Raw genomic sequence first — 21,594 nt, forward strand, 5'->3', positions numbered from 1 at the left:
GCACAGGGACCTCTCCTTGGGGGCAGTTGTACCAGGCTCAGGGAGGCTAATCACTAGCTACCATCTGGCTGCAGCTCCAGAGGGGAGCCCAGTGCCTCCAGAAGGCACCAGCAGCTAAAGGGGGCTTGTCTCCTGCATTAACTTTCTCCCTCCTCTGGGGCTGCGATCACACCGTTCAGTGCTGCAAAGCACCAGCCAGTGTTTATGGTCTGCTACGGATGTGAGTCCACAGAGTGGAGGGGCTGGTGGGGCAGTGCATGTGGGGCAGGGGGAGGTTGGTGGGGCAGAGCATGTGGGGCAGGGGGAGGTTGGTGGGGCAGAGCATGTGGGGCAGGGGGAGGTTGGTGGGGCAGTGCAGGGGGCTGGTGAGGCTGTGCGGGGGAGAGGTGCCCTCACACTGGGTTGGAATCCTGCCTTGGCTCACACATGCCATGAGATTGCTGGGTCTCCCTCGGGCCGCACGCCAGAGAGCCCCACACAACAGCCCCGTCCTGAGCCCGTGCTGCACCACTTGCTTTATTGGAACCCAAAGCCACAGAAAACCAAACGCAAAATCAGTGGGGCAGGGGCAGCTGGGACCCAATTGGTGGGGAGGGATCCCCCTTTCTTCCCCAATCCCAGGATGCCTCAGAGGGGCTGCTCCACCTCCTCCGGGTGGGAAGACACCACCGTGCCATCCAGCAGCTTCTCCATCATGGTCTTTACCCTCCTGGAGGTGGGGGAGCTGTTAACAGCCTCTGGGAGAAGGAAAACAGGAGAATAGGGCTGGGGAATTAACTGTGCAGCGCGGGTGGGTGGAGAATCACCTGCTCACACGGTGCCAGGCACCCCGTGATTGCCCAGCAGCGGTGGGGAGAACCCCAGCCCCACTGCAGGGGGCACAGGGACATGCCATGCTGTGACCCCTGCCCGCCGTGGTGTAGTCAGCCTCCGAGTCTGTTGCCAGTTCCCATCTGGCCCAGGACAGCAGTGACTGAACAGTGTCACCCTCCCTCCCCCCTGGGTGTTCGGGCCGCGGGCTCGGTCCTGCCCTCAGAGGGCAGCTCTCCCAGTGCCAGCACCGCCACTGGTCTCTGGCTGCAGCCCCTGCAGAGAGGCTGAGCCTGGCTGGGCCGCAGAGTCCGGGTGCCCTGCTGCCCTGGGTGTCACATGTGAGGCACGTCCCAGAGGCCGTGGCTGGGCTGCACCTGCTCTGTGACACCCAGGGGCCTCCGTCCCCAAGAGCCAGCCCCCCTCCGCTCCCAGCACCAAACTCTGTATTTAACAGGCAGAATAAAGAGAGGGGAGGGGCAGGGTGATCCCCAGGAGGGCACAGCCCCTTGGATGCTGCCCATGGGTCAGGCCAGCGCCCTTCTCCCTCCTCCACTCACCTGGGGGTGTCTGTCTCCCAGGTGACTTGGCGTCAGATCTGCAGAGAGAAAGGACAGGCACCCAGCTGAGCCATGGAGCAGGAACCCGAAGCCACCAAAGGCCCCTCCTGGGCTCAGCCTCTCCCTCCTCGGGATCCTGGCCAGGAGTCTGATCAGGTGCAGCCCCTGCCCCTCCAGTCCCCAAATCCCTTGTGATTCTCCCAAAATGCTGCAGCAAAGGGAAGGTCCAGGCACCTGCATATGGGCCCTGCCCTCCCTTGCCAGCAGTGAGCCAGACACCAGAGACCCCATCTCATGGCTGCTGGAGAACCAGGGAATGGGGCCAATACCCAGAACAGAAGGGAGAGGGGAGACCCTTACACAGGGCTCTCCTCAGCACTGAGGTAGCATGGTCTAGTGGTCTTGGCCTGGCCCTTCTCTGAGACTGCCCTGGCCAATCCCTGCCCTTCATGGGTTCTTCACTTTCCTCCTCAAGTTCCAGGCTGCCATTGTGCTGATCAGTGGCCACAAAGGGTGCTCGAAGAGAGGCATTTTGCCAAGCTCACCCTCTTTAATAACGTGACGGGCGGGGGTCAGTATCACTAGCCCCATTTTAAAGCGGGGGAGACTGAGGCACAGAGAGGGGAAGGGATTTGCCTACAGTCAGACAGTGAGTCACTGCTGGGAATAGAACCCAGGAGTCCTGACTCCCATCCCCCTAGCTCCTGCCCCAGACCACACTACCCGTACAGCGAGTACTGCCCGTCTGAGGGTCTCCGCCCCCCCAAGCCTGAGGCCCTGGAGCTCAGAGCTGCGTATCTCTGACCTGACATCGTCACCCTCCAGGAGGCACCGGTAGGTGGCAATTTCCATCTCCAGCCTGGTCTTCAGATCCAGCAGCTGCTGGTGCTCTTCAGCCTGGCGTTGGGCGTCAGTTCTCAGCTGCACCAGCTCAGCCTCCTTCCTAGCACCACGTCCCCTCAGCTGCGTCAGCTTGCCCCCATAGCCAGCCTGGGTCTCAGCCAGTGTGCCCTCGAGAGCCTCTTTCTGAAAGCAGAGGTGGGATGAGCCCAGCTGCAGACGCTGTCCCAGGTGCACGCGGGGGAGCGACACCCTGGCTGGCGCATTCGAGCGAGGCCAATAACCGATTTTTGGTTCAGCCAAACAATTGGGGGCGGGAGGGGGAGCGTCTCAGGCCAACTCAAAAGGAACACTTTTCGCAGCACCGTTCTACAGCCGCTCTGACCCCAGCCTTGGTGGCAAGAGGCCTGTGTACCCACCATGCTGTGGAGTGACTGCAGCTCAATCTCCAGGCCCTGGACTACGCGCCTCAGCTCCGTGAGCTTCGTCCTGGCTCCCTGGGTGGCCTCTGCGCTGGTGGCCACCTCCTGGGCGACCATCTCACACTGCACAGAAGAGAAGAGCCTCAGGGGCCGGGGGCACTAGCAATGGCAGGTGCCATCCCATGGCTCAGGGGATATTTTGCATCCTCTCTGGCATGGGATGGAGAGAGACACCTGGACCGTGGGGATGTGTGACCCAGGTCAGTGCAGCCACCCACCACCAAACCTCCCGCGATGCGCAGGAATGGGACCACGTGCCAGAGATGAGCAGTAGCAGAGCAAACCATCCGCCACAGGGCAGGCACAGACCATCTTGTGGCTTGTTGCTGAGAGGCCCCTACCTGCTCCTTGTGCCAGGCCACAGCCTCTCTGTGGTTCCTCTCAATGACGTCCTCGTATTGGTCCCGGATCTCTGCCAGGGTTTTCACCAGGTCGACACCGGGAGCAGAATCCACCTCCACACTGACCGAGCCTCCCAGGTGACCTCGGAGAGCAGCCGTTTCCTGCAGGATGTAATGGGAGCCAGTCCCTGTGAGAAGGAGCAGGAGGCTGGGCAGTGGGCGGCGGGGAGCCAGACAGCGCAGTGGGGTGGGTGACTTAGCCAAGGGAAGGGGAAGGAAGGAGTTTAGTTAATCCCCAGAGGATGTTTGTCCAGGTCATGGATGCAACATCCCATGTGGCAGGATTGGCAGACCAAGCTGGGTACGTGAGAGGCCCAGGGCTGGAACAGGAGAAGGGGCTGCGGGTCGGGCTTGAGGTGTGTTTGTGACGCTGAGTGTGGGGAGTGAGGGGAATTGTTACTGAATCACACACAGCTTCTCAGTCTTCCTTTTGTAGGCCCCCGAGTGACCGCACCTCCCCATGGTTCTTCTGGAGTTGAGCCAGCTCCTCCTCCAGGCTTTCCAGCTCCTCCGGCAGGCTGGCTTTGCTCAGGGTCAGCTCGTCCAGGACCTTGCGCAAGGCGGTGATGTTGCTCTCCCCGCCCCGCCGGATGGCCAGCTCCGACTCAAACCTTTATGGAGAGGCTGCGTCTCAGTGACCCAGTCCCCGCTACGTGGGTCCTGGACACCCGCAGGGACCCTGCTGGCTGAGCATGGAAACCCGGCCAGGTTTGTCCTAGGAGTGCTACCGACCCAATGGCCCCTGCTCTGGGACCCTCACGCAGACGCCATCAGCCAGCCCCTGTGCCTGGGGCTGAGTAGAGTGCATGGGTGGCTGCAGCCAGGAAAACATTCAGCTCAGCTGGGTTTTCAAAGCAGCTGTCATGATCGTGAGCCCTTTGGGGCAGGGAGCACGTGTGTACAGCTCCCAGCACCATGCAGCCTCCACCCACACTCAGGCCTCTAGACACTAGCACAAAACAAATCATCATAAATAGAGAGTTGCTGGTAACCAGATCCCCAAGGCCCCACACCCCTGCCCCATCTCTTCTCTCATGACCCAATCCCCACTCCACCTCTTCCCTGGAGGCTCCACCCCTTTTCCGCCTTTCTCCCCAGGTCCCGCTCCCATCGCTTGCGCCTCTGCCCCCTCACCCCGTCACTTACTGGATCATCTCAAGGAGCCTGCCTGCAGGTAGGAGGCAGCCCTGGCAGAGCAGGGGTTGGTGGGGGTTGATAACCTGGCTCCTCTCCCTGCTCCAGGTAACCAGGCTTTTGGTCAGGTGCCATTTAGGGTTGCCAAGGTCCCTTTTTGACCAGACTTTCCAGTTGAAAACCAAGAACCTGGCAACCCTAAATGGTACCTGACCAAAAGCCTGGTTACCTGGAGCAGGGAGAGGAGCCAGGTTACCAACCCCACCAACCTCTGCTCTGCCAGGGCTGCCTCCTACCTGCAGGCAGGGGCTGGTGGGGGTTAGGGGCTGGTGGGGCATGGCAGGACATAGAAGCCAAAACCTGGCCGGGTAGCAACCCTAAATAAATAACGCCTGCCAGTGCACCAAACTCCTTTGCGCAAATGTCTGTCTTGCCTGCGGAGGACATGCTTGCAAATGTCACTGGGGCCATTTCAGAGGCTGCTCTGAAAATTTTGTCCTTAAAGAAAAAGGCGGAGGAGGAGGAAGAGGAGGAGGAAGGGTGCCCAGTGACGACCCCTTACTTCAGTCTGAAGTCATCAGCAGCTAGGGTGGCGTTATCAATCTGCAGGATCAGCTGGGCGTTGCTCGTTGATGCTGCCTGGAGCTGCAGAAGGAGGGAACGGTGCTGCTGTTGCTTTACTGGATGACAGCCGGGTAGGTCAGGTCCAGTCAGTGGCCTGTTGGCTACCCCCTGCTGTTATGTGTGCCACACTCCAGCTCTCAGCTGTATAGTGCTGTAGGGCGGGTTGTCAGCCCCAGCAGATCTCAGAATAGTGGCTCTTAAAATCCCATTGCAGTTGAAGTGGAAATATGAGCATGATGGGAATCAGAATGAGGAGAAATTACCATCTCTCACACACACACACACACACAGACACACACACACACACACACACACACACCCCTCTACCCCTGTCAGGGAAGGATTCAGACAATCTGAATGCTCCTGCTTTCTATTGCTGAGCTGCATTCATTTTTCACACTAGTACAAAATGTTGGTCCCTATTTCAGCAGAGAAATACTGAATGCTGCTGATCATTGAATTACTATTATTAGGGTTCAGAGTCCACACCCCTCTGAGATAAACAGCAACAGTTCACACCACTCAGAGCTATTGGCTGAGGCCAAACATGGCTCAGGCTGGTGTCTCTGCACGAGTCACAATGGGAAGATTAGCTTCCTAATTTTGAGCATTGGCCTGCTAAACCCAGGGTTGTGAGTTCAATCCTTGAGGGGGCCATTTGGGGATTGGTCCTGCTTTGAGCAGGGGGTTGGACTAGATGATCTCTTGAGGTCCCTTCCAACCCTAATAATCTGTGATTCTATGATACAATGGCTTGTGTGCGTTAAAGGAAAGCTCACCAAGCCCTCACAGGGCAGCCCCTGAAATCCAGCCCCTGTAACAACACGGGACAGTTCCTGGAGGCAGGGGGGGACATGGAGCCATGAGTCCATGCCAGGTCTCCCCCCTTAGGGGAAGGACTCGGAGTCCCAGTACCTGTGATCTGAGCTCCGCAATGGTGCTGAAGTAGCCACTCAGGTCCTGGCATCCAGCCAGCGCTCTCTTTGCACAGACTTCCCGGATCTGCTGCTCCAGCTGCCCATTGGCTTCCTCAAGAGACCGCACCTGGCAGGGCATTGAAGGCAGGTGAAGACCCAAGCGGATGGTGATGGAAAAGGCTCCTCACCTGTCAGGGCCTGGGGGCCTGGGCTCTCCCTGCAACGGATTCTGGTAACAAAGCCGAACCCGCATCACTGCCTCAAGGGGAGGGCAATGCCACCGTCAGCAGCCGGGGGCCACGGCCTTGGGGAAATGCTTTGCTTACAGCAGGTTTATTTGTACATTTGGGGGCTGGGTTTCAAAGTGGCCTCAGCCCAGACTCTAAATATTAAAGCTCTAGGAGCCTAGAGACTATGGTGATGGGCAGCCTAGCGAGAGAGATTTCTGCACCCAGGTGGCTTGTGCACTTGCCAGAACTCAGCTCTGCACTTGCCCTGGTATTTGTATAACCCACTGGTGCGTGTATCGGCTGCCCTGTGTTCGTCCAGCCCCCAGCACCATGGGGCCCCGTTCTCAGCTGGCCCCTCGTTACTGCCATACCAAGCAGGGTTAACAGGAAGAATTCACGGGATGTTCCCTTATCTAGAGCTTTGCTGCCCGCTGGGTTTCACTTGCTCTCCTGCTAGCCGTCAGGGTGCCTTCCAGCCCCTCTAGTCCCGCGCACTCACCATCTCCAGGTAGGCAGCCAGGCGGTCGTTCAGGTTCTGCATGGTGTCCTTCTCGTTCATGCTGAGGAGGCCTGTTTCCCTGGCACCTCCTCCCAGCCCAGGCCCGACTATACTGGCATTGCCGGAAAACAGGCGGCTGCTGGTGCTTCCAGCCCCTCCGCAGACACTGAGCCTTCCCAGAACACCCGCCTGCAGCCCCACCATGCAGACCCAGCTCAGCCTGGGCCCCAGAGTAACCCCCGAGCGGGAGAAACTGGCCATGGTCGGCTGGAGGCACCTCGCAGCCCAAATCCCTCCCAGTGCAGAGTGACAAGGAGTCAGGCTGCACCGAATCCCCAGGGAGTTCCCTTATATAGGGAGTGGGGCTGAGGCCATGCACCTGACCTCTCCCCTATTGCCCAGCCAGCAGCGCTGCACTCGCCAGCTGGAACACAGACAGCTGTTGACTTGTTTTCCTCTGTTTTCAGCCAAACTTGCTTTACAACAAGAGGGAGACCGGGCCTGGATTCTGATCTGTCAGCCTCAGCTGTGCCGCTGGCTGAGAGGGAACAGAATCTGGCCCTGTGTGTTTACAGAGCGTGCTCCAGTCCTCGCAGTGTGCCAAGGAAAGTGGGCACAGAAAGCCTGGATGCATCCCAAAGGACACCCAGTTTATGGGTGCCAGGCAGAGCATCCCTGAGACCCGCTGCCAGCTGTGTGACATTTGGAGTCATCTTCACGGGACGCACGGATCGCACAAACCCCACCTCAGCCACAGCTGAGCGCTCTCGGGAGGTGACCATGGCCCAGCTGACGTTCAGGTTGCCCCAGCCCCCCTGAGCAGTGGCCTCCTCGGCAGCCAGTGCCTGGGCCCCTCTCTGGCAGGAACACAGGCTGGAGAGCAGGACGGCTCACATGGCACCAATCCCACTATTGCACACGTTGCTAGTGCCGTGCGCTCAGAACGCCCACGCTCATGTCCCTGCGTGCAATGGGACGTGTGGCCAGCTCACTGTGCGAGACTCCTTTGGAAAGGTGCCCCTGAATAAAGAGGAGACACTACTGAGTGTCCGGCACACTTCATCCTGGGAATAGCAAATACAGACATCAGACTGCGATTCCGCTTCGGGTAAGGCACAGCTCCGCTTCCACAGCTGTTGGGGTCCTTCCAGGAGCACAGCTGCTTTGCCAGGAATTCCCTGCCCCAGCCAACACCTCCCAGCCTCAGCACTTGTTTGTGAATCGCTACCTTGTGGGTACCGGATAAGCCCCTCAGGCATTCGGAACAGCTGCATCGCACCACCCGGCTCCTGGGGCCTGCCTCACACTGTTCCAGCTAAAGACCCAATAGCCGGAAGTGCAGCCTCTTAGAATTAGAGCCACGAGCTCGATTAAAGCTCTGTGCAGGCTCTTACACCAGAGCAGCTGCGCGCCTTGCAGAGTGCAGGACATGCAACTCCCCAGCGCTCAGCTCCCCCCTTTCTGGGTCGTGAGCATGATCAAGTAAGTGTTGTGTGTGAAGAATCCAGCCAGTGGGGCCTCGAGGCCGGGCGTGTGGGAGAGAGGAGACAGAGCGAATGCTGGGGAAGAAAAGCTGGTTAGTGAGAAAGTTTGAGCCTGGAGGCCGTGTCTGAGCTGTGGAAGAGAAACAACAGAAAGCCAAAATCTGGCTTAGGCACCTGAGCGCTGCTAATTATCCCAGGTTTACCCAGGTAACCATAACCCCTAGCTTGTCTCTAGCCCTTTTCATCAGTAGATCTCAAAGCACTTTACAGAGGCCAGTATCATTATTTTACAGATGGGGAAACTGAGGCACAGATCGGGGAAGTGACTTGCCAAAGTCACCCAGCAGGCCTGAGGCCAAGGACCCCGGACTCCTGAGTCCCTCCCCATGCTGTGCTGCTGAGGGTACCAGCTTTGTTTCTGCAGAACAGACCTGCAGCGCTGCCCTCCCATTCCATACTGCAGGCGTGGTGGAGAGCCAGCAGAAAAAGGGTTAATCAAGCACTAGTTTAGTTGCCCCCAGCCAGGACCCGGCCTGCGCGCCTGGGGCAGTCGATGTGAGTATAACAAGGTGAACCAGTGGGGCTGGTGCCTGAGGAACTGATTCTGTTCTCAGCTCCATGCAAAGCAGGGCTGGAGTCCCGGCCTGCCGGTATGTTCTGGTTCTGGTTCCAGCTGGGGCACTGAGGGTCGCACACGCTGCCTGCCCCCGGTATCTGCCTCCACCTGTCTGGTGTGTACGGACGGTGAGTGGCCTGCGGCACCGCAGCGCACGTCCATCCAGGGACATGTACAGGCCAAGCCAGCTGGCCCAGCATCAGCCACTGGCTCAGGTTAGACCTTTGTCTGCTAGACTGAAGAGCCCATTATCAAATATCTGTTCCCCGGGCAGGTACCCATGGGCTGGGGTCAACTCACCCCTTAATCTGCTCTTCGTTAAACTAACCAGACTGAGCTCCTGGAGTCACTACTGAGCACGTGTTCCAGCCCTTTGATTATTCTCATGGCTCGTCTCTGACCCTTTGCCAGTTTGTCAACATCCTCCTTGAGCTGGAGCAGAGCTTGACCTGCCCGAAAGAGCAGCCCTCCCTGGGGTGTATCAGCAATAATTCCCTGGGACTGCACATGGCTTCAGACTGCATTGCCCAAGCACTTGGCTAGTTCAGCTAAAGCTACATGTAAACCAGCCCCCCTGCCCCTTCCTACAATGCAGGACGAGTATCAAGGGGCTTGAAATGGGAGTGTTCCTGCGACTTGTTTTTCCTCCAGTAGGTGTTTGCAGAGTACAGGGCTGGGCGTATGCACTGAAGTAACACCTACAGGCCTCAATTGGGGATCAGGCCCCCCGCGCTAGGTGCTGTACGCATACATAACAAAAATACAGTTCCTGCCTGTGAAGAGCCTGCAGTGTAAGGGCTTGTCTGCATTCAAAATGCTGCAGCAGCACAGCTGCACCAGTGTCAGTGTATCTGGCACTCTCCGGTCAGCAGAGGTAACCCACCTCCTGAGAGGCAGTAGCATCCTAGCATGATCTCCACAGGGACTTAAGCTGGCTTAAGTGCACCATTCAGGGGGCTGGATTTTTCACAGCTCTGAGCGACATAGTTATTCCGACCTCATTTTCTAGTTGTCGACCAGGCCCAAGTGTGTGATGAGGGTTCACAGGGAGATACAACAGCAGGTGGTGGGACAAAGGGGAGAGTACGGTGCCCCTGGCCTCTGTTTGCCAGAAGCTGGGAATGGGCGGCAGGGAATGGATCGCTTGATGATTCCATGTTCTGTTCACTCCCTCTGGGGCACCTGGCACTGGCCACTGTCGGCTGACAGGACACTGGGCTGGATGGACCCTTGGTCTGAGCCCGTCTGGCCGTTCCTATGATCTAAGAGTGAGACTGTAACGAACAGCATGATACACAGCAGTCACTGCTCACCAGCTGTGTTGTGTGAGCATCTCAGCATCACGTTGCGACGAGTGCTGCTGGACTGCGCATGCTAGTTTGTTATTGTGGGGTTGTTGTGGGATGCTGGGCTGTGAATGCAGGATTGTTTCCAATGCTTCTCGATAAGCAGATGGAAAGTTTCTCTTTGGAATCTCTTCTGCACCCCACTGCTTAGAGAGCCGCGTCTCTGTTCTTTGGAACAGGAACATTGCAGATAAAGTCAGTCTCCCTACCCCGTTGAGGAGTTTCTTTCCTTGCTGGTTGGTGCCCTGTAGTGTCCATTTGTATCATTCACAGCTCATAAATAACAGGCCTGGCTACGGTGGCCCCAGTCCAATTCACCATGACCTTGATATGGCCAAGCAAAAGCAGGTGTTACTGGTTACACACTGCTGTGGGCCTGGGCTCTGACAAACAGCGCCCTGAAAACAAAGCTGCCAGGCTCCTCGTCGCCAGGTTCCCAAGCACAGAGCTTTTCAACCACATGGAACTAGACTTCCGCCTGCATGCAGCTAGAGGTGGGAACTTGCTAAGTATTGTGTGTAAACGGATCCTGCACCAACTTAATTCCGTTTTGAATCCGCATGCATCTGATACAGAAGTTAGGGTGGCAGAACTGATCTCACAAGAGAGATTGACAGTGTCACCTTGTGGACACTGCAGGACAAATACTTCCCACCGAGGAATGTGTTTTAACAGGGATCCCAACGATTCCAGGCTAACTGCTTACAGAACTGCTCCTCGAGCAAAGGGTCAAACAAGTGAGAGGGAAACTTTCCCTGCAGGCTGCGTGGGGAGGGCATTTCCATCTGGCTTGGCAGAAAAGAATTACATTTCTAGCCGGTATGGGTGCGACATGACCTGTGCGTGATGCCAGCAGTGCTAGAGAGGTGGGCAGTGCCTGCGGTCGCCGCAGTGGTCTGTGACCTAGGGCTGGCTGGAAAACTCAACTTGAAAAAAGGGGGTGATATTTCAACAAAAATGTTCATGTTTCCATCTTCCAGCCAGCTGCAGGGGTAGCTCTGAACCGCAACGTGCTCTCTGAGTCTTCCTCTCGCCCAGGGCCAGTGCAACCACTAGACAAACTAAGCGGTCGGCTAGGACACCAAGTGGTTGGGGGCGCCGAAAAACAGCAAGCCCCAACCATGGAGGAGCCAGTGCGGCGCAGAGGGGCAGCAGCCCTGCAAAGGCGGCGGCACCACCAGCAGGGAGCAGCTGCACCCTCCGCCCCTCCTGCCCAGGCTGCGGCCCAGCGCCCCCCTACCTGCAGGCTGCAGCAGATGCATGCGAGCGGCGGCCCCCATGCATCACCCAGCTCCCTCATCACCACGCTCAGGCTCTGCGGCTCCTGGGCATGTGAGCCGTGGCCACCGCCGGGGCATGGGGCCCTGAGCCTGCTTCCAGGAGCTGCAGAGCCTGCGTGCAGCGAGGGGGGAGCTGGGGGGTGCACAGGGGCTGCCGCCCACATGCATCTGCTGTAGGCTCCCCGGTGGGGGGGCACACCCAGGACCGGCGCCAGTGTTTTTGGCGCCCTAGGCGCATGGCCATTTCGCCGCCCCGCATGCTGCTCCCGCGGCTCCGGTGGACCTGTCACAGGCGTTCCTGCAGGAGGTCCACCAGAGCCGCAGGACCAGCAGACCCTCCGCAGGAACGCCTGCGGCAGGTCAACCGGAGCCACCTGCCACCCCCCCAGCAAAATGCCGCCCCCCAATAATCCTGGCGCCCTAGGCGATTGCCTAGGTTGCCTAAATGGAAGCGCCAGCCCTGGGCGCACCCCCAGGTCCCCCTCACTGCTCTCGGGTTCTGCAACTCCCCGGCGTGTGAGCTGTCACCACTGCCACTGCCCCTGCCGGAGGGCTCCGGCAATCTGCGGGAGACAGAGGCAGCAGGCGGCATCCAAGCACGCAGTCGCCTCCTCCCCGGGCTCCAACTTTCCTGGCTCCCGCCACTCTCCAGCCCGTGCGCTCCCGGCCGGGTGCTTCCGCAGCGCAGCAGCAGCCGGAGCTGGGCAGGAGCGGGAAGTTGCATCGGGCCTCACGGTTCAGGGAGCCAGGAAAGTTGGAGCCTGGGGAGGAGGCGGCTGCGCGCTCGGATGCCGCCCATCACCTCTATCCCCTACAGATCACTGGAGCCCCGCGTTGGCTTCTGACCTGGGAGCAGCAGCGGGAGGTGGCGCAGGACTAGGAGGGATGCTGCTGTGGACCGTGGCCACCAGGCAGAATGAGGTTTCTGGGAAATGTTCCTGACCATCACCGTCTGGCTGGCTTGGCAGGGAATCTTCACGGTGCCGACCTGAACCTGGGAGTTGTAAGTTGCAGCCACTTGGGGTTCCCTTCCCCACATGTTTCACGGGCCAAGCCTCCACAGCTCAAAAAAAACCCCTGAACTTTCTAGTTGTATTTCCCTATATGGATTAATCTGGGATTTCTATGAGAAAACAACCTATTTAAAAAGGTACATGATTAAATATTTGATATTTGCATTAACCTAACTTTCAAAAATATATCCCAACTTTTTTTATTTGCAGTGTTTAAATCAAGAAAACAATTCCAGCTGCAATGATGTATCCTGCTCTTTAAACTGTTCAGAAAGTCCCAGCATACAAAGAAATTAATGTAGCTAACATTTTAAAAAGTAATTCAACTGATTATAAAACAGCCACAAAACTAGGACAATCATGCCAGGACAATTGGTTTTACACTTCCCACATAAGTAAGAAACATACTGTATTATGCCTAAGCAGAGTCACTGTCAAATAGAAACAGACATTTCAGTAAATATTAGTTTAAACTTAAAGACAAACTTTACCATATTAAATAAGAACATTCCAAAAAAGCCCTTTTCAGCTGCTGTTGGAAAGTTGTCAGGTCATTTTTAAGTAGAGATGTCAAAGGTCTGCAGATCTGTTACTGAACTTATTACTATGAACACTTGAAAAGGACCAGGGTGATGGGGTTTAGCTCCAGAGACACACGATTTTATACCGTCCCTTGTGCTGTCACTTGATTGAAAAGAGACAAAGTGGATGAGGAGATATCTTTTATTGGACTCTTCTGTTAGCGAGAGGGACAAGTTCTCGAGTCCAGGTCTGGAAAGGTACTAACAGTGTCCCAGCTAAACACTAGATCTAACAGATAGCTTAGCACAAGTAGTTAGCACATATTCAAGGGGACCATTCAGGGTGAAGTAGCCCATTAACTCCCTTGTAATCCCAGGACAAAAGGGAAGATTAGTGGGTTGCAAATTGTTGTAATTAACCATAAATCCAGTATCATTATGAAGATCATGATTTTTAATGTCTAGCAACGTTTTGAATTCAAGCTCCCAGTCTCATCTTTTGAAAAGCGTTTTGCGGGTTTCCTTTGAGGCTGAGGACTGATAGGTCAGGTAGCGAGTGATTTTGTGGGGGCCCAGCTCATGAGTTCTGAATGTCTGAGGTTGGCAATACTGAATATCATGTCACCAAAGAAATGTAAGTCAGAGTTTCTCAAACTTTTTCACAGTCCACGTCTTAATACAGTTATTGTTTCATGGGCCAAATCCTCCCTCTCTGTCTTAATTCTAATGAACAAGGCCACATTATGCAGGATTCATTTTTGAAAGTTGATATTAAGCGATGCTCCGTGGGGAGGGAGGGCGCAAGGTAGAAGTTTCGCCTAGGGCGCAAAATATCCTTGGACCGGCCCTGCTCTCTCTTAGTTTTACCACTCAGAAGGTCTTTATTGGAACAGCTGGGAGGGATCAATTGGCTCCTTTGCCCCAAATCTCTACGAACAGAGTCTAGTGACTTCCAGGGTGGCTTGACAAAGGTTGGGACAAGGGGCCAGTCCATGCTGCCAGCCAGTGGACTGGAGCTGCAGGTGGTAGATTGCTCTGCTGAAGTTCTTGGTGTCTAGACCGCTCTGATGGGCGCCCTAGAGACAGGAACCAAAAAAATCCATTTGCTATAGGAAGTGATTGTGTTCATTCTAGAGGTGGCGCTTTCCCATGGGCATCACTACGGCAGTGCTGCTGGAGGTAAGCTTTAGATAGGGTGTAAAATTCAGGCCCTTATCAATTATGGTCATTAAAAGATTTGATTCCATGGCACCTTTCACAAGAGTTGCAGTATTGGATGTTCCTCAACTTTGGTAATAACCAACCCTGCCAGCCTAAATTCCCCCTGTAGCTTCAGCGGTTCTTCCCTTTCCATCCTAAACACCATTGCACAGTTTTGCTGTCACAGTGCAGGGGCCACCTCAGAAGTGGCTGCATTTCAATCAGAAGTGAATGATCGCATTGTTCACACTATGTAAAGTATTTTTGGACCGGTCTAGCTGAGAGACACTATATACATGTATAATTATATCTTTATCATCTAGAGACTGTGGAAGGGATGCTGCCAGATATGATATCTGGGAATGGAAAGTATGAACAGAAAAGCAGGCACATTCTCCTAGACAAAAGAACCATCTGTTTATTCTGGATGCTGGTACAGCAAATTCACATTTCAGAAAAAAACAGAGCAGGATCTCCCGTGAAGCCATCCCACAGGAACAAACCAAGGGGACAGATGCCTTAGGAATACCAGACATGGACACTGAAATGCACTGAGGTGTACCCATCTCGCTGTCTGGTAAAACTAATAGTTAGCGTTTAATCCCTTTAGCTGTGGTGCACCTCTAGGCTAGACATGTGTTGATGCTAGTTGGAGAAGTGGGTCAGACTAGATTACCACAATGGTCTCTTTTTACCTTAAAATCTAAGATTCTATGATTTATAAATGAATAGAACGACCAAGGATGATGCAATCCCTAAATAACATCATTGCTGACAGGTGCCAAAACGTGGCAGCACAGCCACTGACTCCAACAGCAAAATATTCTCTCAGTGAATTCCTACCAGAGTAAAACAGCATCATCATGAAAGCTGAGAGCCCCCGAGATGTGTGAGGGACTGATGAACTGTAGGTTCGACAAACCTCAGTGCAATAAATACAATGCAATAGCCCCGAATGGCTCCAGGAGCGTTGGGTGGCAGGGGGTGGCAATCAGTTTCCTCCAATGTAACTGCCCCGGAGGAGGGTGTATTAGTTCTGTGGATCCATATGGGTTTTGTTTCTATTACGTGAATTGAATATTAGTGTATTTTTTTAAAAATAAAACACCAGGAGCTGGACGTGAAGTTCAGTTGCAAAGAAGAATAACCCACAATTAAACTCCAATCCAGTTTTACTCCAAACGGTGGCTGCACTTTGGGAAGACACTTCCCAACCAGTCTGGGAATGGGGTTTTTGGCTACCACGGGACAACGGGAAAGCTATACATCGTCTTTTGAGAACTGAAGTTAGTACAGACTGCTGAGATCCAGCCTCTTAGCCCCTGGATTAGAAGGACCTGGAAACAGGATTAGATGCTTCTATTTTTGAATTGCATTCAGCGACAACAGGCCCATCCACACAAGGTTTGGGGAAAGGATTTTATCTGAGACAACTAATTCCTGCTGACAAGTGATCGGGGCTTAGCAGATTCTTACGAGCCCAAGGTGATAGATTCACCCCAACAACCCTTCTGTCATTTCCAAGGGCCACAGACAGAGGGTGCTGGATTAATTGATGGAATGACCAACCCAGCATAAGCCTCTGCTGGTCATTAAATCACGCCCAATGAGTTGTTTTCAGCAAAGCCAAGCTGTAGTTTGGAGGGCAGTAGAGTCTATTTACGCTGACTGTAATTACAATTTATAAAGAGCTGCTGCTTCTGGTGTCACAGCTTGAGCAGACTGGATGCTGGGTGAGATGTGTTGTCCAGGGTGTCATGAGTCACTGCAACATGCTCAGAAAGCTGCTGCTTTGTGATATTTCAACTGAGCATGTATGGAGCAATCAGTTCACCCACCACTCACACAGCTATCTCTGGAGTGGAATGTGCCAGCAATGCTGCACAACAGTTTAGGACAGGACGTGGAGTGATTTACAGTAGAAACTCAAGTTACGAACACCTCGGGAATGGAGGTTGTTCGTAACTCTGAAATATTTGTAACTTTGAACAAAACGTTACAGTTCTTTCAAATGTTTACAGTTGAACATTGACTTAATTCAGCTTTGAAACTTTACGATGCAGAAGAAAAATGCTTCTTTTGACCATCCATTCTTTTGACCTTCGGCGGCTTACCTACGGGAGGTCTGCCAAAGCCGCAGGACCAGCAGACCCTCCGCAGGCATGGCACCGAAGGCAGCCTGCCTGCTGCCCTCACAGCGACCGGCAGAGTGCCCCCTGTGGCTTTCCACCCCAGGCACGCGCTTGGCGTGCTGGTGCCTGGAGCCGCCCCTGTGACCATCTTAATTTAAATGAAACAAGCACAGAAAGAGTTTCCTTACTTTGTCATATCTTCCTTTTTAAAACTTTCCCTTTATTTGTCCGTAGTTTACATTTAACACAGTACTGCCTGGATATATGTTTTTGGCTCTGCTGCTGCCTGCGTGTATACTTCCAGCTCCAGTTGAAGTGTGTGGGTGACTGGTCAGTTCATAACTCTAGTGTTTGTAACTCTGAGGTTCTACTGTAGGCAGCTGAAATGCCAAGGGGAATTTAAGTTGGTCAAAATGTGATTGCTTGAAATGGAATTTAGTAAGAACAGGGGTAGTGCTAGACGTTTAACGAGCACTCCCCTTTTGGGGCTGGGTTAGTTGAAAGACAGCACCTCAGCAGCGGAGTGCTCCCGGCACCACCCTATGACACTGGAGTCAATCCTGCTCAAAGGGAATCAGTGACACCACGTTCTGCAGCAGCTTAGAGTACTCTGAAGATCTAACTAGAGACCCAGCAGTGCTTTGCTTGCCATCTGACAAAACCACAGCTCGAGACGGTCTTAATGACCAACATCGAGGCTGCTGGACCCCATAGGTGCTTTTAAGAGTGACAAGATCAACTGTTGTTACTGGTTTTGCTGTTTAATGGTAATTAAGGTGATTTCTCTAATAGCTGTGGCTGTACTGGAAAGTCAGCCTTGGAAGAGAGCACAAGGAATCAGTCTGCATCTCTGAATCACTATCTACCTGCTGGGTTTCACACTACACCCGTCACCATCGGGGGATCTGAGTAACAAAAGTAAACACTTCAGCCTCTGCTGAAATAAACTCCATTGGGGATGGAGCTGTAAGCAGTGGAGGCTATGCTGCATCCTACACCTCTTCTGTTCTGTTCCACAAGCCATCTGCCTCTCCTGCTTTTGGCGTCTGTATGCTTCCAAACAGGTTCAGAAGAAAGTTTCCTGCGTTGCAGGAGGGCCGAATTAGAGCCTACAGCTCAGGGTGTCTCCTTGTCAAAGCACATTTTTCTGAGAGTTTTAATTGGTCGAGATTCTTGGCGCAGGATCCTACCTTCCTCTGTGTTTCCTGCAATGTGGATGTAGCCATGTAGGTTCCAGGATATTAGAGAAACAAGGTGGGTGAGGTAACATCTTTTATTGCACCAATTTCTGTTGGTGAGAGAGAAAAGCTTTCGAGCTACACAGTCTCTCTCACCAACAGAAGTTGATCCAATAAAAGACATTACCTCACCCACCTTGTCTCTCATCTGCTTTTGAGAGCCTCAAAATTATCAGTGATGATAACAATAAATAGCTCCCATGAAATCCTGGTTTTACCCCCGACCTACAGTCCCCTCCAAACCCTCTGCCAGGTGGGTCAGCACGTTTTGCTCTCTCATGCAGATGGACACACAGTGCATGTCCCAGGCATACTGGGGAGACACCACATGCTTCCAGTGTGGGGCTGTGGTGTCCAGACATGCCAAACTCAGGAAAAGACGACAGAAATTGGGCTTGGTTTTGGCTTGAGTTGCTTGTTGGTTAGTTTTTGGCCTGTAGCTTGTTGCTTCTTTTGTTTGATCAGCTCCGGGCAAGCAGGGGCCGGGGATGGGGGACAGTCAGGGGCCGAGGGAGAGTCGGGGTGCACAGCGGGCCCAGCCCAGACTGCGCCGGGGATCTCGTCACAGTGTTGGGGTTCCTAGGGACTGGCCTGTTTTGAAAGGCGATTCGCTTGATTTCTGGCTCACTGTGGGCGCGGGGCTGGCGGGCTGGGGGCACTGGGGCGCCGCAGGGGCTGGGGCGGGGCTGGGGCGGCTGCGCTGGGCTTTGTCCCCGGCGCTTTAGCTCCTGGCGCCTCAGGCCCTGCGGCGGGTTGGCACCCGGGGGCTGGGGGTGGCCGGGGGCTCAGAGGGGCACTGGGGGGGTGATAAGGGGGTGGGGGAGGGGCGTGGGGGGAGGGGCCGGGGGCTCAGAGGGGCACTGGGGGGTGATAAGGGGGTGGGGGAGGGGCGTGGGGGGAGGGGCCGGGGGCTCAGAGGGGCGCTGGGGGGGTGATAAGGGGGTGGGGGAGGGGCGTGGGGGGAGGGGCCGGGGGCTCAGAGGGGCGCTGGGGGGGTGATAAGGGGGTGGGGGAGGGGCGTGGGGGGAGGGGCCGGGGGCTCAGAGGGGCGCTGGGGGGGTGATAAGGGGGTGGGGGAGGGGCCGGGGTCGGCGCTGGGCTCGGGAAGGGGGGACAAGGCCCCAGCTCCCCTCCCCCACCTTGCGGCCCTGTCCCACTAAGGCCACTCCCGTCCCACTGCGCATGCTCCACACCACACTCCCGCGCTCCCCCGAAGGCGCATGCGCCAAGCCCCTTCCCGGGCCCCAGCGCACACACGCCGGCCCCACCCCTGCCAATCACGCCGCGGCTCCCCCTCCGTGCGAGGTGACGTATGCCTCCCGCAGCCAATCGCAGCGCTCGCTTCCCGTGCGCGCTGGCGTCACAAGGGGCGGCTATATAAGCAGGCGGTGCCAGTCCCGCCCCCTTGACACGGTCTCGAGCCGCCACAGCGAGAGCATCGCCGCCCTGAGAGACCCGCTCGAGCCGCTGCCGCCCGCCCCGCCCGGCCCGGCCTCCGCCCGCTCCCGCCGCCGCCTCCACCGAGGGAAGGGAAGCGAAGCGTATCGTATGTCCGCTATCCAGAACCTCCACTCCTTCGGTGAGCGCGGGGGGGCCGGATCCCCGGGGGGGGCCGGAGCCTGGGGCGGGGCTGGGCCGGGGGGGACCTGCTCCCCGGGGCCGGGGGAGGCCGGGGGGACCTGCTCCCCGGGGCCGGGGGGGGCTGGGGCGGGGCTGAGGGGGGCCGGGGGGAACCTGCTCCGCGGGGTGGGCAGGACGCGGGAGGCCGCTCGCTGGCGCACTTACAATTCCCCGGATCGCTGCGTCAGCGGGAGGGGCGGGCTCTGCCCAGACGGACGCGGCCGCCGCCCAATGGCGAGCGCTGGTTCGGGGGCGGGGCAGCTGTGGGGGCGGGGCTCGCGGCGCTGACGTCACGGCCCCGCCCGCAGACCCCTTCGCGGATGCCAGTAAGGGTGATGAGCTGCTGCCCGGCGGCGCGGAGGACTACATCCACATAAGGATCCAGCAGCGCAACGGCCGCAAGACCCTCACCACGGTCCAGGGCATCGCGGATGACTACGACAAGAAGAAACTGGTGAAGGCCTTCAAGAAGGTGGGGGCTGCCTGGGGGCGGGGGGGGCTGGGGGTGCCCCCGGGGGCAGCGGGCTGCCTGGCCCTGGGGGCCCGGGGGGGGCTTGGCCCGGGGGGGCTGGGGGGTGCCTGGCTCTGGGGGGGGGCTGGGGGGGCTGCCCCATGGGGTGTTTTGCTGGGCAATGATGGGGGGCGCTACGGGGGGAGCAAGCTGCCTGGCCGGGAGGGGGTGCCCCTGGGACTGCTGGTGGGGGAGGGGGCTGTCCCATGGGGTGTGTTGCGGGTGGTGATGGGGGAGGAGGCTGCCAGGGGAGTGAAACATGAACGCTTCTAAACTGAGGGGGATCAGAAGGTGCTTTGAGCTGAGTGGTAGGGGCACATGAGGATAAATATTGGCCGGTGGAGCTGCTGTTAAACTGAAGTCTTGAGTCTCTGAAGGGACTAGTTACAGACCTTTATTTTAAAAAAAAAAACTGCTGGGTTCCGGGGACAGAACCAAGTACATTGAATCCTTCCGCTGTTTCCATGTGGAAAGATGACCTTGTGTGTGCCTGCCTTCCTGAATCACGGGACAGGCGGACACCTGACTGCACTGCAGTGTTGGCAAAATGTGATTTTTCTACTTGTAGAAATTTGCTTGCAATGGTACTGTGATTGAACACCCAGAATATGGAGAAGTGATTCAGCTGCAAGGTGACCAGCGCAAGAACATATGCCAGTTCCTCATTGAGGTATGACCTCCCCTTCTAGAACTGGTGCTCCAGAACTTAGCAGATTGTTTACTATTCATCAACCTTAATGTAATTTCTTTATGATTAAAGAGATGCCTTTATATGCTGTGATTTAATGAGCTGTTAGTGTTGGATCTGGTACTTCATCATACCAAAAGGTAGAATAAGAATCAGAAGAAGGGATGGAGGGACACTCAGTAAATTACCCGTGTTTTTCTCAACCTGTTTTGATTATAATCTTGCTTTTCTAGGGACTCAGCCTAGTTATAGAAGTTGTAGCTTTGTGCTTCCTTGGTGACAAGAGCTTTGGTAATTTTACTGTGTCCTACTTGGGCAGTATCTGAATGTCTAGATGTCCACCAGGTTAGTGTTCTGTAAGCCATGGTCATGTCTTTTTTTTCTTCACAGATTGGTCTGGCTAAAGACGACCAGCTGAAGGTCCATGGGTTTTAAGTGCCTGTGGATCTCTGATGCACTAAGTGAGGACTCCCTTGCGATGAGTAAAATCCCATTCTGTCCCTTGTCATAAGTTTAAAGCCAGCTGGATTGTGTAATGTAACCATCTGAAGTCCGCTGTCTAGTCTGGACTAGTGTAACTCGGCGATGTAATAAACTGGCCAGAGCCATGCTGTCTCGTCTTGCTGTCCCTCATTTAAACCGAGGTAGATCAGGCAATGTCCAACCTGAGGCTAAAAATAACAAGTTTGTGTTTAAGTCCAGGGACTCAACATGTCTGTCCAGAGACTGTCTGAATATCTCTTCAGTCCAGCGTCCTTACCATTTAAATGGACTTTAATAATTGTGTTCCTAAATGGCAGGAGGCACCAAACATGAGCTGTGACACTGAATGGGGAAATAGCATCCTGTAGGCAGGGGTGGCTTCTGGAGGTGTCACAGTCCAGGTGCAAACTGACCGACCAAGAAGAGCAACTGAAGAAATCTGCCTTAGGTGATACCTGGAAGAAGGGCTTCTCCAAGGCTGAATGTCTCGACCTCAGGCCAAGTCAGCTGTTGGTATCACTAAACCCAAAGCTACCGGAGTAGAGTGCTCAAAGGAAACATTACCTTGGGTTAAACTTTTGACAAGGGATCAATTTTGAATCATTGTAGATAGAGCTGCAGAGCTTATTTGTTACTAGTAACTGCTGCCCAATGCCCTGTGAAGCAACAGATTCTTCGTTTCAGTTTTAATGTTGTATGTAATGTATTTAAACCCTTATTTAAATAAAAATGGTTTTCAAAAACATCTGTCTGGTGGATTCAATTTCCTGTTTGAGCCAGAGGGTCTCTAGTTGCTGCTGTCTACATTGGGGCCATATGTACTGGATGCTAGTCAAGCAAATTGGCTTGTTCTGCTGGGGGTGGGAAATCACCTTCAAGAGGTGAGTCGCCAAAATGTAGGTGGCTTCCTTTGTTGCATCAGCTCCCATAGCACTCCACAGCCATCCAACAACCTCCCATTGCTA

The 21,594-nt window shown here is 55.1% G+C and overlaps 2 protein-coding genes across 2 annotated transcripts; one reads left to right on the forward strand and one right to left on the reverse strand.

Moving 5' to 3' along the window:
- Positions 1–503: 503 nt before the first annotated feature.
- Positions 504–17,745, reverse strand: LOC127040715 (keratin, type I cytoskeletal 47 kDa-like). The gene is made up of 10 exons (XM_050935243.1): positions 17,464–17,745; positions 17,280–17,377; positions 5,767–5,895; positions 4,790–4,872; positions 3,548–3,704; positions 3,034–3,195; positions 2,630–2,755; positions 2,176–2,396; positions 1,371–1,408; positions 504–737 (listed from the first exon to the last, which is right to left on the reverse strand). The coding sequence occupies exons 2-10, from the start codon at positions 17,313–17,315 to the stop codon at positions 628–630; spliced, it is 1,062 nt and encodes a 353-aa protein (XP_050791200.1). The 5' UTR covers positions 17,316–17,377; positions 17,464–17,745; the 3' UTR covers positions 504–627.
- A 990-nt stretch (positions 17,746–18,735) lies between these two features.
- On the forward strand, positions 18,736–21,374 carry EIF1 (eukaryotic translation initiation factor 1). Its single transcript, XM_050935247.1, has 4 exons — positions 18,736–18,906; positions 19,256–19,419; positions 20,027–20,128; positions 20,537–21,374. Exons 1-4 carry the CDS (start codon positions 18,876–18,878, stop codon positions 20,579–20,581), a joined length of 342 nt encoding a protein of 113 aa, XP_050791204.1. The 5' UTR covers positions 18,736–18,875; the 3' UTR covers positions 20,582–21,374.
- Positions 21,375–21,594: the final 220 nt, after the last annotated feature.

The sequence above is a fragment of the Gopherus flavomarginatus genome, chromosome 25, assembly GCF_025201925.1.
Source record: "Gopherus flavomarginatus isolate rGopFla2 chromosome 25, rGopFla2.mat.asm, whole genome shotgun sequence".
Lineage (NCBI taxonomy): Eukaryota > Metazoa > Chordata > Testudines > Testudinidae > Gopherus > Gopherus flavomarginatus.